General features: G+C 43.8%; 2 protein-coding genes across 6 annotated transcripts in view; both read left to right on the forward strand.

Annotated features, from left to right (window-relative positions):
- The first annotated feature begins 542 nt into the window (after nt 1–542).
- On the forward strand, nt 543–8,091 carry DRG2 (developmentally regulated GTP binding protein 2). The gene is made up of 13 exons (XM_072119879.1): nt 543–715; nt 972–1,132; nt 2,078–2,167; nt 2,496–2,556; nt 3,073–3,163; nt 3,254–3,326; nt 3,851–3,941; nt 4,041–4,138; nt 4,637–4,713; nt 5,090–5,178; nt 5,712–5,770; nt 6,650–6,703; nt 7,924–8,091. Exons 1-13 carry the CDS (start codon nt 652–654, stop codon nt 8,008–8,010), a joined length of 1,095 nt encoding a protein of 364 aa, XP_071975980.1. The 5' UTR covers nt 543–651; the 3' UTR covers nt 8,011–8,091.
- Nucleotides 8,092–9,095: 1,004 nt separating this feature from the next.
- The window catches only part of MYO15A (myosin XVA), a 93,166-nt gene continuing 86,902 nt past the window's right edge, over nt 9,096–15,359 (forward strand). For 3 of the 5 annotated variants that reach the window (XM_072119880.1, XM_072119885.1, XM_072119881.1), the window contains exon 1: nt 13,174–13,364. In XM_072119880.1, the coding sequence (XP_071975981.1) occupies nt 13,329–13,364 (36 nt within the window). In that variant the 5' untranslated portion in view covers nt 13,174–13,328. Of the gene's footprint in view, nt 9,132–10,167; nt 10,241–13,173; nt 13,365–15,359 lie in introns of those variants that run through there. The other 2 variants (XM_072119882.1, XM_072119883.1) reach the window with 2 other exon arrangements.

Raw genomic sequence — 15,359 nt, forward strand, 5'->3', positions numbered from 1 at the left:
TACATACCGGGGGTAGTATAGCTGCATATATTCTACATACTGAGGGGGTAGTATAGGCACTATATATCCTACATACTGGGGATAGTATAGCCGCATATATTCTACATACTGAGGGGGTAGTATAGGCACTATATATCCTACATACTGGGGGTAGTATAGCCACATATACACTACATACTGGGGGTAGTATAGGCCCTATATATCCTACATACTAGGGGTAGTATAGCTGCATATATGTTAAATACTGGGGGTTTAACTATAGCCATATATGTCCATAGGGGGCGTAGTATAGGCATCATATATCCTACATACTGGAGCTATTATAGACACATATATCTTATTATTTTTGGTTATATAATTTTAGGTATACATTTTCCTTTTGCTGGTTCTCTTTAATTAGACTCGTACATTCAAATTTGGGAATAAAAACATCACTCCCACATCATTTTCCTGTATGTTAATCCCAAATAAAGGGTTAAACCAGCATTCCCTATCAGCAGGATTAGTAAAGGGACGAAGCCCTCAACAAAGATGGCCGCTGCGCGCCGGTCGCGGCCTGATGACGTCTGGTAGTAGCTCCGCTCTTCCCCGGCTCCCTTGCTCTCCGCTTCCTTTCCTGTCGGTGTTGGTTGTAGTCGGGAGGCCGCAGACATGGGGATCCTAGAGAAGATCTCCGAGATCGAGAAGGAGATCGCCAGGACCCAGAAGAATAAGGGTGAGGTGCAGGCCCCGGGGTCACACGTGGGGGGCCCAGCGGCTGGATTTAAAGGGGCAGCGACCCCCTACTATGTGCATTAGAATGAAGGGGTTCAAGCTATGTGTCTCCATGTCCTGTGGGGGTTCAGGTTGTCACTCTTTAGTAGGAGGGGTGCTGGTGTCTTATTTTCCATGCACAGGGGTCATATCTATCTCACAGCAGATGTTCTGTTACAATGTGCCGCCTATAACTTTACTTTTTCCTTCCTTCGCAGCAACTGAGTATCACTTAGGATTGCTGAAGGCCAAGCTCGCCAAGTACAGAGCCCAGCTCCTGGAGCCCTCCAAATCTGCTGCCGGCAAAGGAGAAGGCTTCGATGTGATGAAATCTGGAGATGCCAGGGTGGCGTTGATTGGGTTCCCCTCTGTGGGTAAGGTCGGTACGCACCCTGGAACCTGTGTTACTACATATACTATAATCTCTAGAGCGAGATGAAATCTTGTACTCTAGTCACATCCGGAGCTGCATCACACATAAGATGGTCAACTGCCACCTCTGCATCATTAAATACCCTACTAGAATCCATCATGATAAACCAGGGAAGCTTACTCCTAGATCCAGGCACCATGACTGTGGCAATCTCCTTATGCTTGTTATCCATGGCCTCCTTCCTTCTAAAATTAACTTTTACGCTTATGCTAATAAGCAGAAGGGCTCCGGGGACGTAAGCAGAGCCCCTCTGTGCTGTAGCTTCACATGCTGTTACACTGTCTCCACCCGTTCCATCTGCACCGTCCTCTGCCTGATGCAATCTCACAGTGGGAGAGGGGGAAGTGCTCCTGCACAATGTAACAGCCTGTGCATCTGCAGCACATAGGGGCTCTGGTAACACCCCCAACAGCCCATCTGACTGATTAGCATAATTGTAAATGTATCTATTAGTAAGTGTCCCTGGTTTATCATGATGGGGTTTGATGATAGATTTCCTTTAAAGGGGTTGTCCCTAGTATACATGTTGTCCCATATCCACAGAGTAGCTGATAGCAGTGAGGGTCCCAGAAAACAAGCATCTATTCTCTTTTTCATCATTGTTGGTCTGAATGCTTACCCTACAGATCACTGGATCCTCTGCTTGCCAACCATACGATGAGAAAGAGAAGACACTAGAATGTGTCAGTAGTTGGTCCTACCTGCTTATACAAATCATTAAGCAGTAGAGGAGACTTTGTTCTGCTTTGGCTGTGACTAGAGTATAAATAACGATATTATGTGTAAAATTAAAATGCAATGTTTTATAGTGTATATTGAACTTACAAAAATTGGGGAAGTAAATTTTTTTTTTTTTTTAATGGATTTGGAAATTTTAAAAATCTTTTCCAGTCCACCTTTCTGAGTCTGATGACCTCCACTGCTAGCGAGGCTGCCTCCTACGAGTTCACCACGCTGACCTGCATCCCCGGGGTGATAGAGGTAAGGAGGAATGGACACAATGGTGTTTCATATACTGAAATTAAATGGGTTTGAAATTCCTTATTGTTTCAAAATCCCTGCTTGCTGTCAGTGTATCAAAATACTTAATTCATCTCACAGCTGAGGGTTTGTTACAGTTGTATCCAGTCTAGACAATCCTCTCTGAGGAAAAAGTCATCAACAGGACACAATTTTCTGGTGTTCAGTTCAGGTAAAATGTCTTTCTGAGGATTGTGTAGACCGGATACGTTTGTCGGGAGAGGTCTGTATACATGATGATAGATCCTGTATGCTGTGGTTTATATGGGGATCCATTTTTGTTTTCCAGTACAAAGGAGCGAACATTCAGCTTCTGGATCTGCCGGGAATTATTGAAGGTGCAGCACAAGGTGAGCGCTGGATCTTCTGTTCATAAATTTCACCTTTCTAACTGTATCTAAGCCTCAATGCACACGAACATATATGGTGGCCGCACGAACGACGATACAGCCTGCAGCCGCCATAGAAGTGCATTGTGCACAGTATGGTTAGTATATATGTGTTTCGCCGGTGCCCTATGGAGAGGGGAGGGGTGAGGAGCACTCGCTCCTCCCCTTCTCCAGGGGGCTGTATGTTACACACAGGTTGTGGCCTGGGCATAGCTTACGTTCATGTGTAAGAGGCCTAACTTGAAGTTCCAGGGGCGTAAGATCATATGGACCCCCACTGATAAAAGGGGGTCTTAGTTCCCCAAATGAATGGGGTGGCAAGACAGCCGTGCATACTTCCTCTACAGCCTTTGTGGAGGAAAGGCCAACCTGTGCATTGAGACCCTCATTTATATGAATGGAGGGGGTCTCTGTGGTTAGAATGCTCCTACTATATACCCAGTGTGCCCTATACTTATCTAAACTTTGCCGTTATAGGAAAGGGTAGAGGTCGCCAGGTCATCGCCGTCGCCCGAACTTCTGACGTGGTCATCATGATGTTGGATGCCACAAAGGGTGAAGTCCAGAGGTGAGCGCTACAGTCTGGCCACCAACATCAGTCACTTGTAAAACAAAACACATTTGGATGAATTCTAATAGATTGCTGCCTCTTTATCAGGTCCTTACTAGAGAAAGAGCTGGAGACTGTGGGGATTCGACTAAACAAGAACAAGCCCAACATATACTTCAAGGTTAGTGTTCCTAGACCTTGGCTAGTGCTCACAGGTCAGTGGAAATCCCTATGGATATATCCATGGGCCACTGCCCGTATTCATCAGCCACAGATTGCTCTGTGAATAGTTAAATGGGGTTGGTCTAGATTTTATTGTTATCCCTTATGCACAGGAGATCTTGGTGATCAGTGAAGGTCTGACCACTGGGACTAACAGTGGTCCTAAAAACCGGGCTGATCCTCTTGCCTGAATAGAGTGTAAGCCACCCCATTCATGGCCTATGGGGTCGAGGGTACAGTAGTGCCATAGACAGAGAATGGAGTGGCAGTGTCCATGTTTGATATGGGGCTTCATATTTTGGGAAACTGGACCCCCATCCTCATGTCCCCGTGGGCGTACCACCCCTGATGAGCACAGGGAACATCTTTTACTCTAAGGCCAATCCCTTTAAGGATATGAATGTACTTGTGGTTTATTAGATATGAGGTGGAGCTTTCCTGTATTCTGATGTAATGGTGAAGTATCTTGTATTTGTCTTCCAGCCCAAGAAAGGAGGAGGCATCTCCTTCAACTCCACCGTCCCCCTGACCCAGTGCTCCGAGAAACTGGTGCAGCTCATCCTGCATGAATACAGTATCCTTCCAGCTCTTCTGTCTGTCTAGCCATGCATGGATTTATCCTATATTGTCCTATGTTCTTTCTGTTTTGGACCTTGACGAGCCTTTTTTCTAGAAATGTTTAACGCTGAGGTTCTGTTCCGGGAGGACTGCAGCCCCGATGACTTCATAGATGTAATAGTGGGGAACAGAGTGTACATGCCTTGTCTCTATGTGAGTCCACAATATTCCTGTTCTATCTGTCTATACTAAGTTGAATAAGAGAATGGGGTGGGGGTCGTCTAATTCGGACTTCAATCTGATGACTGGCCACTACCAGGAATTTACCTGACATACATGAATGCCTGTTACAATGCACGGCACAAAACCTTCCTTTATATATCTGTACAAACTGTCAGTGCAGGAAGGAGATCTATGTTACCAGACGTGCGAACTGTGACATAACATCTATTCATAAAATGAAATGTTGTAGCTCCCCTCTGTTATTCCTCCTGGAAATGTATGAATACTTTGATTATGTCCTACACTGTCTGGCCGCTCTGATTGGTTAGTGTTGCACCTCGTATGGGCTACACGTGGAGAATACAATTATTTACTGTAGGTGACATACCCTGGGGGTGAGAGGTTTGCTTAGAGTTGTATATTGTGCCTGTTTTCGGAAGAAGACTATATGTGAGTAGTGTCTAATGTGCTGCTGTCTCCTCTCTGCAGGTGTATAATAAAATAGATCAGATCTCCATGGAGGAGGTGGACAGACTGGCCCGGCAGCCGCACAGTGTGGTCATCAGGTGAGGTCCGGAAGCTCCTGAGGGTTTAGTGCTGGTGTGATACTGTTGTGTTATCTTACATACACACATTAAACTGGACAACACGCACATATACATACAGTATACACTGGGCCACCACACACATCTACATACATGCACACATTGCACCAGATAACATGCACACTGGTCTAAACACCAAACTCATCTACATACAATGTACACTGGGCCCGGCACATCTGGATACAGTGTACACAACATCGTATGTCACCATGTTGATGTAGTTTATGCTGGTAAACACTGTCACAGAACACCGATACCACACTGTGTATCTACAATAAATGCTGTGGGGTCTCTGGGGGCTTCATGGATCTCACTACTTGGTCTTTGTCTCTTCCAGTTGTGGAATGAAGCTGAACTTGGATTATCTGCTGGAGATGTTATGGCAATATTTGGCACTTACCTGCATCTACACTAAAAAGCGAGGACGTAAGAGATTTTCTGTTCTTATCCCATCCAGAAATCAAAATCAGACATCTGATGGCCTTTCAACCTGAATCTAAGACATTTCCTGTGTCCTTTAAGCCCGGATTCACAAACCGTATTTGTAGAGTTTTTTTTATTTTTTTATTTTTTGCAGTGCCCATTTACTTAGTTTTTAATAGATTTGATAAATTTAACCCCCCCCCCCCCAGTAGGAACTACTGCCAAAATGTTGTTGTTAGTTTGTAGATTTTTAATGCACAAGTTCAGAAGGTTTGAATGACCCGATATCTGTGCATTACGTAGGGAGAATACTGATTCTTCAATGGGACTTGTGCAATGCTTCATTTCTCCTGCGGGGGTGCTGCAGGAAAGTCGCACACGTCATGTTAGATTGCCAGGGATCCCAGCAGTGGAATCATCTCTGATCTGTGACTTTGGCAATTATTTTTCCCTTATTTAGAAGTTGTATAATATTGATTCTTATGTATGTGATGGCAGGCGCTGTAGTAGTAAATGTCTGTGTGTTATCTTCACAGAGAGGCCGGATTTTGCAGATGCCATAATCCTCCGGAAAGGCGCCTCAGTAGAACATGTGGTAATAATAATAATAATCATCTTTATTTATATGGCACCATCATATTCTGTACAACTCATAGGGGACACATACAAATATAATGGGGGTGACACAAGAGCTTACAGTCTATAAGGATGAGGAGAGGGGACACAAGAGCTTGTATAATGGTCTAGCCATTCTTTATAAGGAAACAGAAAAAAAATAATTTAAAAAAAAAAAGAGGATTCTGCGTGAACCAACCATCAGCCACATCTCACTTACAGAGACTAAGGTGAATGTTACTGCGGAGAAGCCTGGAGCTTGGTATCTGGTGTTTGCCCGATGACAGGGGGGAGGAGGAGGAGGACGGGTTAGTAAAGACAGAGTTGGAGATACAGGCAGTTTGTGAGTGTGATAGATCTGCCTAAATAAATGGGTTTTAAGAGCAGGTTGGAAGCTTTGGAGGTTGGGTGTTAGTCTGATAGTCTTAGAAGGTCATTCCACAGAATTGATGCGGCTCGGGAGAAGTCCTGGAGATGTGAGTGAGAGGTTTAAATTAAGGTAGAAATTAATCTAATATCACTGACAGATCGAAGAGCACAGGTTGGGTAATAGAGTGAGATGAGAGAAGAGAGGTAGAGAAGTGCAGCATTGTGCAGAGCTTTGTGGATGAGGGTTATTATTTTAAACTGTATACTGAAGGACATGGGCAACCAGTCCAATGACTGGCACATTGCTATACTTATGTGTGGCTGATAACACAAAACAGTAGCTTGTAGTATAGTTTCACCACTTATGTTAAAGTGAATCTCCATCCTCAGTCCACTTTAAATCTTCAGGGGTTTTTTTTTTTTTTTGAAATTAAATTTCTTTTAAGATTACTACTTGGGCGTTACTAATGTTTTGTGTATCGTTTAACAGTGTCATCGGATTCACAGGACGCTTGCCAGTCAGTTTAAATATGCCCTAGTTTGGGTAAGTATCATACATGAATCAATGTATAGCAGTACATGTTAAGTAATGTCATGTATGTACACGGTGACTGCACCAGCAGCAGAATAGTGACTGCAGCTCTGGGGTATAATACAGGATGTAACTCAGGATCAGTACAGGATAAGTAATGTCATGTATGTACACAGTGACTGCACCAGCAGCAGAATAGTGAGTGCAGCTCTGGGGTATAATACAGGATGTAACTCAGGATCAGTACAGGATAAGTAATGTCATGTATGTACACAGTGACTGCACCACCAGCAGAATAGTGAGTGCAGCTCTAGGGTATAATACAGGATGTAACTCGGGATCAGTACAGGATAAGTAATGTCATGTATGTACACAGTGACTGCACCAGCAGCAGAATAGTGAGTCCAGCTCTGGAGTATAATACAGGATATAACTCAGGATCAGTACAGGATAAGTAATGTCATGTATGTACACAGTGACTGCACCAGCAGCAGAATAGTGAGTGCAGCTCTGGATTATAATACAGGATGTAACTCAGGATCAGTACATGTTAAGTAATGTCATGTATGTACACGGTGACTGCACCAGCAGCAGAATAGTGAGTGCAGCACTGGAGTATAATATAGGATGTAACTCAGGATCAGTACAGGACAAGTAATGTCATGTATGTACACAGTGACTGCACCAGCAGCAGAATAGTGAGTGCAGCTCTGGATTATAATACAGGATGTAACTCAGGATCAGTACATGTTAAGTAATGTCATGTATGTACACGGTGACTGCACCAGCAGCAGAATAGTGAGTGCAGCACTGGAGTATAATATAGGATGTAACTCAGGATCAGTACATGTTAAGTAATGTCATGTATGTACACAGTGACTGCACCAGCAGCAGAATAGTGAGTGCAGCTCTGGGGTATAATACAGGATGTAACTCAGGATCAGTACAGGATAAGTAATGTCATGTATGTACAGTGACTGCACCAGCAGCAGAATAGTGAGTGCAGCTTTGGCGTATAATACATCATGTAACTCGGGATCAGTACAGGATAAGTAATCGTGTCCCATGTGTATGATGGAAAAAGTTCCAGTCAATTTAGTAGGTCATTAATGGTACGGCCCTTTAAATAATTTTTTTTATAGTATTTTATATTGTATGGTAGGATGGGGTTTGTTTTGAACCTATTTCTTTCACTTCACCTTTTCTGACATTTTAAAATTTTATATTTAAAGGGAACCAGCACGAAATACAGCCCCCAGAGAGTAGGACTGACCCACAACATGGAACACGAAGACGTCATCCAAGTAGTCAAGAAATAAAATGGCTGATAACCTAATTAAAAGCCGTTTACCGCTGCCTTACACCTTAGGATTAAATATTAATAAAAATATATAAAACCACGTGACATTGCAACCAGCATTACTGTGAATCTATAACCGTGTACTACGGAAGAGGCGCTGGTATCGGAACCAGAACTGTGCAAACACCTGCCATGTTACAAAGAGCAATTTTTTTTTTTTAAGAAAACTGGTAAAATATCCCGGTAATGACCAATAAACAAAATATTGGTTTTAGATCACACTTTATGTCGACCAATTTGCTTCTATTTATCTGCTTTTATTAAAAAAAAAAATGTGTGACAGAAATTTGGCATTGTTGCCCATAGCAACAAAGCATTGTGAAGCGGTAAATACCACCCATCAGTAAAATATTATGGAAAAGACTCAGTTTCCTGTCAGATTTTAATAATGTTTTTTAATTTTGTAGTATGGAGGGGGGGGCATTAAAATCTTCAGGGCCATTGCTGGGATTAGTAGTGCAGCAGCATCTCTCCGGTGAGGTACATTATATATGGAAGAGAGGCAGAGTCACAAGCAAGTGACTGACCAATGGGAAGGAGGAGTTTTGGAGGGAAACGTGAGGAGACGTCTGTGCAGGAGCGCGTCCTATCTTCCTCACAAATTCTGACAGGAAAATGGAAGATTATGTGACGTAAAATGGAGGTTGAATACCAGGAAGGAGAAGAACAACTAAATAAAATAGCAGTTTTAGCTTTTGGATGAAAGAAAAATAACACAATATGAACTCGGCGGCCATCTTTGTTTTCATGAGGATGAAATCTCATGGCAGATATGTTGCAGAAATTGAAGTGACTGAACATCCGGGAAATTTTATTTTACTCTTTTATAAATTTGCTGTGTGAATTCCCCCTGAAGACCTTTATATAATAGATAAAAATCAATTGTAAATGGAACGACCATCGAATATGTATTGGGCGCCTTCTAATATGTATTGGTAGTCTTCTAGACTTTGATCCTATGTGATGTATAGAAGTGGAGCATGTACCCTGACAGAGGCGAGCTGAGACTCTCGCCCCAGGTAACTTCTGTGTTAAAATTATATAATGTGCTCCTATGTTATTCACACCACTTTTGCTGAGGTAAGTTTTTTTACTACTCCTAATATCCATAGCAAATCACTATCCGCACCTTGCACATAGTTATCTCATAAAATCTAATATTCAGAGTCTCCACAGACACCTGCCTCCATGATGAAGGATGAAAATTAAGGTTGTAATTATAGTTTTAAACTTATTATAGTTTGTTTTAGCTTTAGTGTGCTTTATCAGGTTCTGCAGCAGCTGTGGTGTCTGTTATGACATTCTCCAGCAGCAGAGTTGTGTAATATGAAGTTCTGCAGCAGCTGCCATGTGTAGTATGATATTTTGCATCATCCAAGTATGATGTATAGCAGCAGCCAAGGGGTGTATTAGGAGGTTTTGCAGCAGCTGACTTCTCTATTATGCTCAACTGCTGCAGGATGTATAATGATGTTCTGCAGCATCTGAATTCTTTATTATATTGGGTCGGAGGCAGCTGATGTGCGTTTTATGAGGTACTGCAGCAGCTGAGGTGTGTCTGAAGTTGTTAATTATAATAATTCCTATATTTATATAGCACACATATTACGCAGCGCTGCACAGAACTTGCCAAATCGGTCCTTGTCCCCAATGGGGCTTACAATCTAATAAACCTACTAGTATGTTTTGGAGTGTGGGAGGAAACTGGAGGACCCGGAGGAACGCAAACAATGAGAGAACATACAAACTCTTTGCAGATGTTGACCCTGGGACATGAACCCAGGACCCCAGCGCTGCAAGGATGTAATGCTAACCACTGAGCCACCGTGCTGCCCCTTTAGCAGTTGATGTTGTATTATGATGTTCTGCAGCAGCTGAGGTATGTATTAGGAAGTTCTTTGACAACTACTCCAGCTTTCGTCCTGCATCTTGAAGGGTGCAGCTGGCGAGGGGTTAAGTGCAGTGTAGCGGTCCCCTCTCCATCCATGACTGATTTGAGAATAATAGCTGTCATCAAATATGCATTGGGACGTAGGGAAGGCCAGTGTGCGGTGTATATGTGTGGGGCCGCAGCCATGGCTCCGGGGGTCTCCTAACCCTATAATCACCATTACAGGACGCCTGTGACGAGGGGGAGGTGCCGGCTTTAGGACTGCAGCCCTTGTGGACATGTGGGAGTTGTACTAAAGGTAAGCGCTGTCCTGCCGTTATCTGATCCGTCCGCACCAATGGCTTTTGTTTGTAGAAGCGATGGGCTCTAGGTTACGGGAATCTTGTGTTTCCAGGCTGCTCCGCTCTCCTCCTTCCCCCTTTAATGTATACAATCTTTAAGGTGACACCACCTGTTGCTATCTATAGGAAGCTACGGGGCGTAGGACTGTGGTGCTGTAGGAGGTTAATACGGTTCTATTCAGAATCTATAAATAAAGATGACACCGGATGTACTCACACTATGTGATATGTTGTATGTTCCCTAGCATTACTGTATAGAGGATGATGGGGATTGTAGTAATCTCATCATGATCATACATACTAGTACTGCACTACAATATATTGTGAAAACAAAATTACACAGCGATGGCACAGTAAAGAGATAATCTGCACAGTGATGTCACAGTACAGGGCATAATACACACAGTGATGTCACAGTACAGGGATAATACACACAGTGATGTCACAGTACAGGGATAATACACACAGTGATGTCACAGTACAGGGGTAATACACACAGTGATGTCACAGTACAGGGATAATACACACAGTGATGTCACAGTACAGGAATAATACACACAGTGATGTCACAGTACAGGGGATAATACACACAGTGATGTCACAGTACAGAGATAATACACACAGTGATGTCACAGTACAGGGATAATACACACAGTGATGTCACAGTACAGAGATAATACACACAGTGATGTCACAGTACAGGGATAATACACACAGCGATGTCACAGTACAGGGGATAATACACACGGCGATGTCACAGTACAGGGATAATACACACAGTGATGTCACAGTACAGGAATAATACACACAGTGATGTCACAGTACAGGGGATAATACACACAGTGATGTCACAGTACAGAGATAATACACACAGTGATGTCACAGTACAGGGATAATACACACAGTGATGTCACAGTACAGGGATAATACACACAGCGATGTCACAGTACAGGGATAATACACACAGCGATGTCACAGTACAGGGGATAATACACACGGCGATGTCACAGTACAGGGATAATGCACACGGCGATGTCACAGTACAGGGATAATACACACAGCGATGTCACAGTACAGGGATAATACACACAGTGATGTCACAGTACAGAGATAATACACACAGCGATGTCACAGTACAGGGATAATACACACAGTGATGTCACAGTACAGAGATAATACACACAGTGATGTCACAGTACAGGGATAATACACACAGTGGTGTCACAGTACAGGGATAATACACACAGTGATGTCACAGTACAGGGATAATACACACAGTGGGTACACTTTATTAGGTACACCATGCTAGTAACGGGTTGGACCCCCTTTTGCCTTCAGAACTGCCTCAATTCTTCGTGGCATAGATACAACAAGGTGCTGGAAGCTCCTCAGAGATTTTGGTCCATATTGACATGATGGCATCACACAGTTGCCGCAGATTTGTCGGCTGCACATCCATGATGCGAATCCCCCGTTCCACCACATCCCAAAGATGCTCTATTGGATTGAGATCTGGTGACTGTGGAGGCCATTTGTGTCCAGTGACCTCATTGTCATGTTCAAGAAACCAGTCTGAGATGCTTCCAGCTTTATGACCTGGCGCATTATCCTGCTGAAAGTAGCCATCAGATGTTACAGGGTACATTGTGCTCATAAAGGGATGGACATGGTCAGCAACAATACTCAGGTAGGCTGTGGCGTTGTACCAAGGGGCCCAAAGAGTGCCAAGAAAATATTCCCCACACCATGACACCACCACCACCAGCCTGACCCGCTGATACAAGGCAGGATGGATCCATGCTTTCATGTTGTTGTACCAAATTCTGACCCTACCATCCAAATGTCGCAGCAGAAATCGAGACTCATCAGACCAGGCAACGTTTTTCCAATCTTCTACTGTCCAATTTCGATGAGCTTGTGCAAATTGTAGCCTCAGTTTCCTGTTCTTAGCTGAAAGGAGTGGCACCCGGTGTGGTCTTCTGCTGCTGTAGCCCATCTGCCTCAAAGTTGGACGTACTGTGCGTTCAGAGATGCTCTTCTGCCTACCTTGGTTGTAACTGGGGGCGATTTGAGTCACTGTTGCCTTTCTATCAGCTTGAACCAGTCTGCCCATTCTCCTCTGACCTCTGGCATCAACAAGGCATTTCTGCCCACAGAACTGCCGCTCACTGGATGTTTTTTCTTTTTCGGACCATTCTCTGTAAACCCTAGAGATGGTTGTGCGTGAAAATCCCAGTAGATCAGCAGTTTCTGAAATACTCAGACCAGCCCTTCTGGCACCAACAACCATGCCACGTTCAAAGGCCACAAATCACCTTTCTTCCCCTGCAGGAGATTGTCTTGACCATGTCTACATGCCTAAATGCACTGAGTTGCCGCCATGTGATTGGCTGATTATAAATTAAGTGTTAACGAGCAGTTGGACAGGTGTACCTAATAAAGTGGCCGGTGAGTGTATATTATACATATCAGGATGGGGAGTGTAATGCTGTGTTGTTCCCTAAATTATGACAAATGGAAGTCTTAGATAGACAGATTTTCTAGACTGCAAGGGGTCGACTGGGGGTGTCGCGGGTGCAGTTGTCCCTGACCTAGGAGTCTTAGAGCTCCCATAAGATCTCTTTATACATATGAGGAGTCTAGTGCTATAAACAGAACATTATGGTTCGGTTATTCATAGTTTTGCATGAATAGACTAAGTGATATCACATCCTGGACTTATAGACATGAGTGCGGCAGACATGTCACCTGTGGTGTCACTGTGGACATGGCAGATGTGATGATGGGGCCTGCAGCATTGTCCTGGCACCAGGTGACAGCGGGGCGGACGCCAGGTCCCTGGCTAGAGATGTTGGCGCAGTGCAGGCTACTCTTTTGAATGTAAATAAGTCCCTTTCATGTCAGGCCATTGTCACCGCTGTTTACTTGTGCTGGTGACGTGCGCTTCACTTGTCAGTGGCCAGAGATTGAGCAGTGACAGGGTCAGGAATCAGGATCTGTGCACAATGTCTGGAAGAAGATGGCTCACAGTCTCTTCTGATCCTAATGAGTCCTGGAAGGAGGTCTAGAGCCGGCCAGCAGGTAATAACGCTGAGGATATGGGGGCTCATATGACTTCTGCTGTCTCTATAGGCAATGCATTGTGTAACAGGAGGAGGAAATACACGGAGCAGCTGCTGGAGGACTGAAAGATAGAAGGCAGAGGAGGGTGGGAGGTCTACATGATGAGCGCCTGCTGCTCTTATTGCACGCAACTTTATAATATACCTAGTGTTTCCATTTGTCACAATATTCCAAATCTCTGTTTGCTCTGTTAAAATTGTATCAGGCTTGATTGACCATAAAATCAGGTAGCACAAATCTCTTGCCTATGGCAGTAGTTTTTTTTACAGTGGTTACAATGTAACAGCACAGGAACAATGTATCACAATGGATGTACTAGACTGGGCTCAATTGTAACAAACACTACTGTGTCAAGTTTTGATGAAAACTTATAGGACAGTTGATTGGAACAAGTGCCCCCCGGTACCACTGGAGCTAAGTTTACTACAGCCATGTCAGTGGTGACTCTACCGTCAGAGAAGAAAACTCCATGTGTAATGACATCTGTCGTCTGGATGACTGCTACAGGCAGAGCTCTGTTCTTCCAGCATAGTGTATAGTGGGGGTGCAAGATGTAGCACCCCCCCTAGTGTCAGACTGGTCCACCAGAGTACTAGAGAATCCTTTTCTGGTTCTAGGCTGTAACCCAATATTGGACGCTAGAGGTCTAACAGATAAAAAGCATTACATGGAGGCTTCTATAGTCGATTTCCTAGAGTTCGATGGATTTTGGTCCACCAGTATAATTTATCCGGAGGACCCAAGAAAACCCAGTCCAAGACTGACGCTACTTATGACCTACTTGGGGTTTAGCTGTTTGGGTCTAACTATTGAACACCCCATATTCTATTAAAGATTATATAGAACACCAGAGATGGGACCATACATACAAAAATAGTGAATATACAACTATATACAAAGAGCATCTCTCTCTGGAGGACCCAACATGTCCCTGTACTCTACAAATAGTCCATTCATTTTATGGGTCAAGAAACCAGCCCATTCATTTTAACACTAACCATTCAATACTCAATTTGCCCAGTGGAGGAGCTGTAGGGAAATGAAACACTCTGCTACAGTCTCCCATAGATTTCATCTGATCACTAGAGCTCCATGCAGTGATCGTCTCATGATTAGGGGATCATCCTGACAAAATGGCCCCTTAAATTCATCATAAAGGTCCTTAGGGGGACAATGATGAATTTCCCATAGTGGTCAGTGGTATACGGCTCAGTTCTCCAGTCTTGTGACATCACCGCGTCTGGATAAGCTCAGCCTGTTCATGGGAGGATGAGACATAGCTCCTTGTGCAACCTAAGGAGCCCCTGACATCACCCCTCTGTATATTTGATGAGGAAGACGAGGTGAGGGCAGCGCAGTCACACAGAATAGGGTGTGAGTCAAAATGTAAATTTATGGGGTAACATGATAGATAGGATCTGGCTCTTTGTTAACTATTTAAAGACTTGACGATACTTGATGATACCATAGTTGCAGTCAATAGTAGTGTCTATGCTTTGTTTTAGATGTTAAGAATATGAATGGAATTAAGAATGTAAAGATTCTCTTTTACTTCAACATTGCTTGAGATTATGTTCAGAGCTGAGGAACGTTTCCCATCAGTAACTTTTTCATAGGTTTTGGATAATTTTGGACCCGTTGAGTTGACAAAAGGCCTTCACTGTATGGTGGGGCCACCTAAATGGAAAGGTAAGCCAGTTAGTGTTACAAGGACCAAACAAGGGAGCTACTGTGTAGGACCAGATTGGCATGGTTATACCCAAGCCTAGTAGACCCCTGCGTGTTGCCGGTCTACCAGGTCAGGAAAAAACTTTGCCGGTTCTGTGTGGTCTGCTTGGTGGAGGTGAGTGACAGCTTTCCTTCACAGCTGAGCAGTCGCACAGGTTGCCGGAGGCGCTCTCTCAGACGTCTTTAACAATATATTTCCCGTCGAGATGAGAAATCGATCTTCTC

Source organism: Engystomops pustulosus, chromosome 8 (genome assembly GCF_040894005.1).
Source record: "Engystomops pustulosus chromosome 8, aEngPut4.maternal, whole genome shotgun sequence".
NCBI lineage: Eukaryota > Metazoa > Chordata > Amphibia > Anura > Leptodactylidae > Engystomops > Engystomops pustulosus.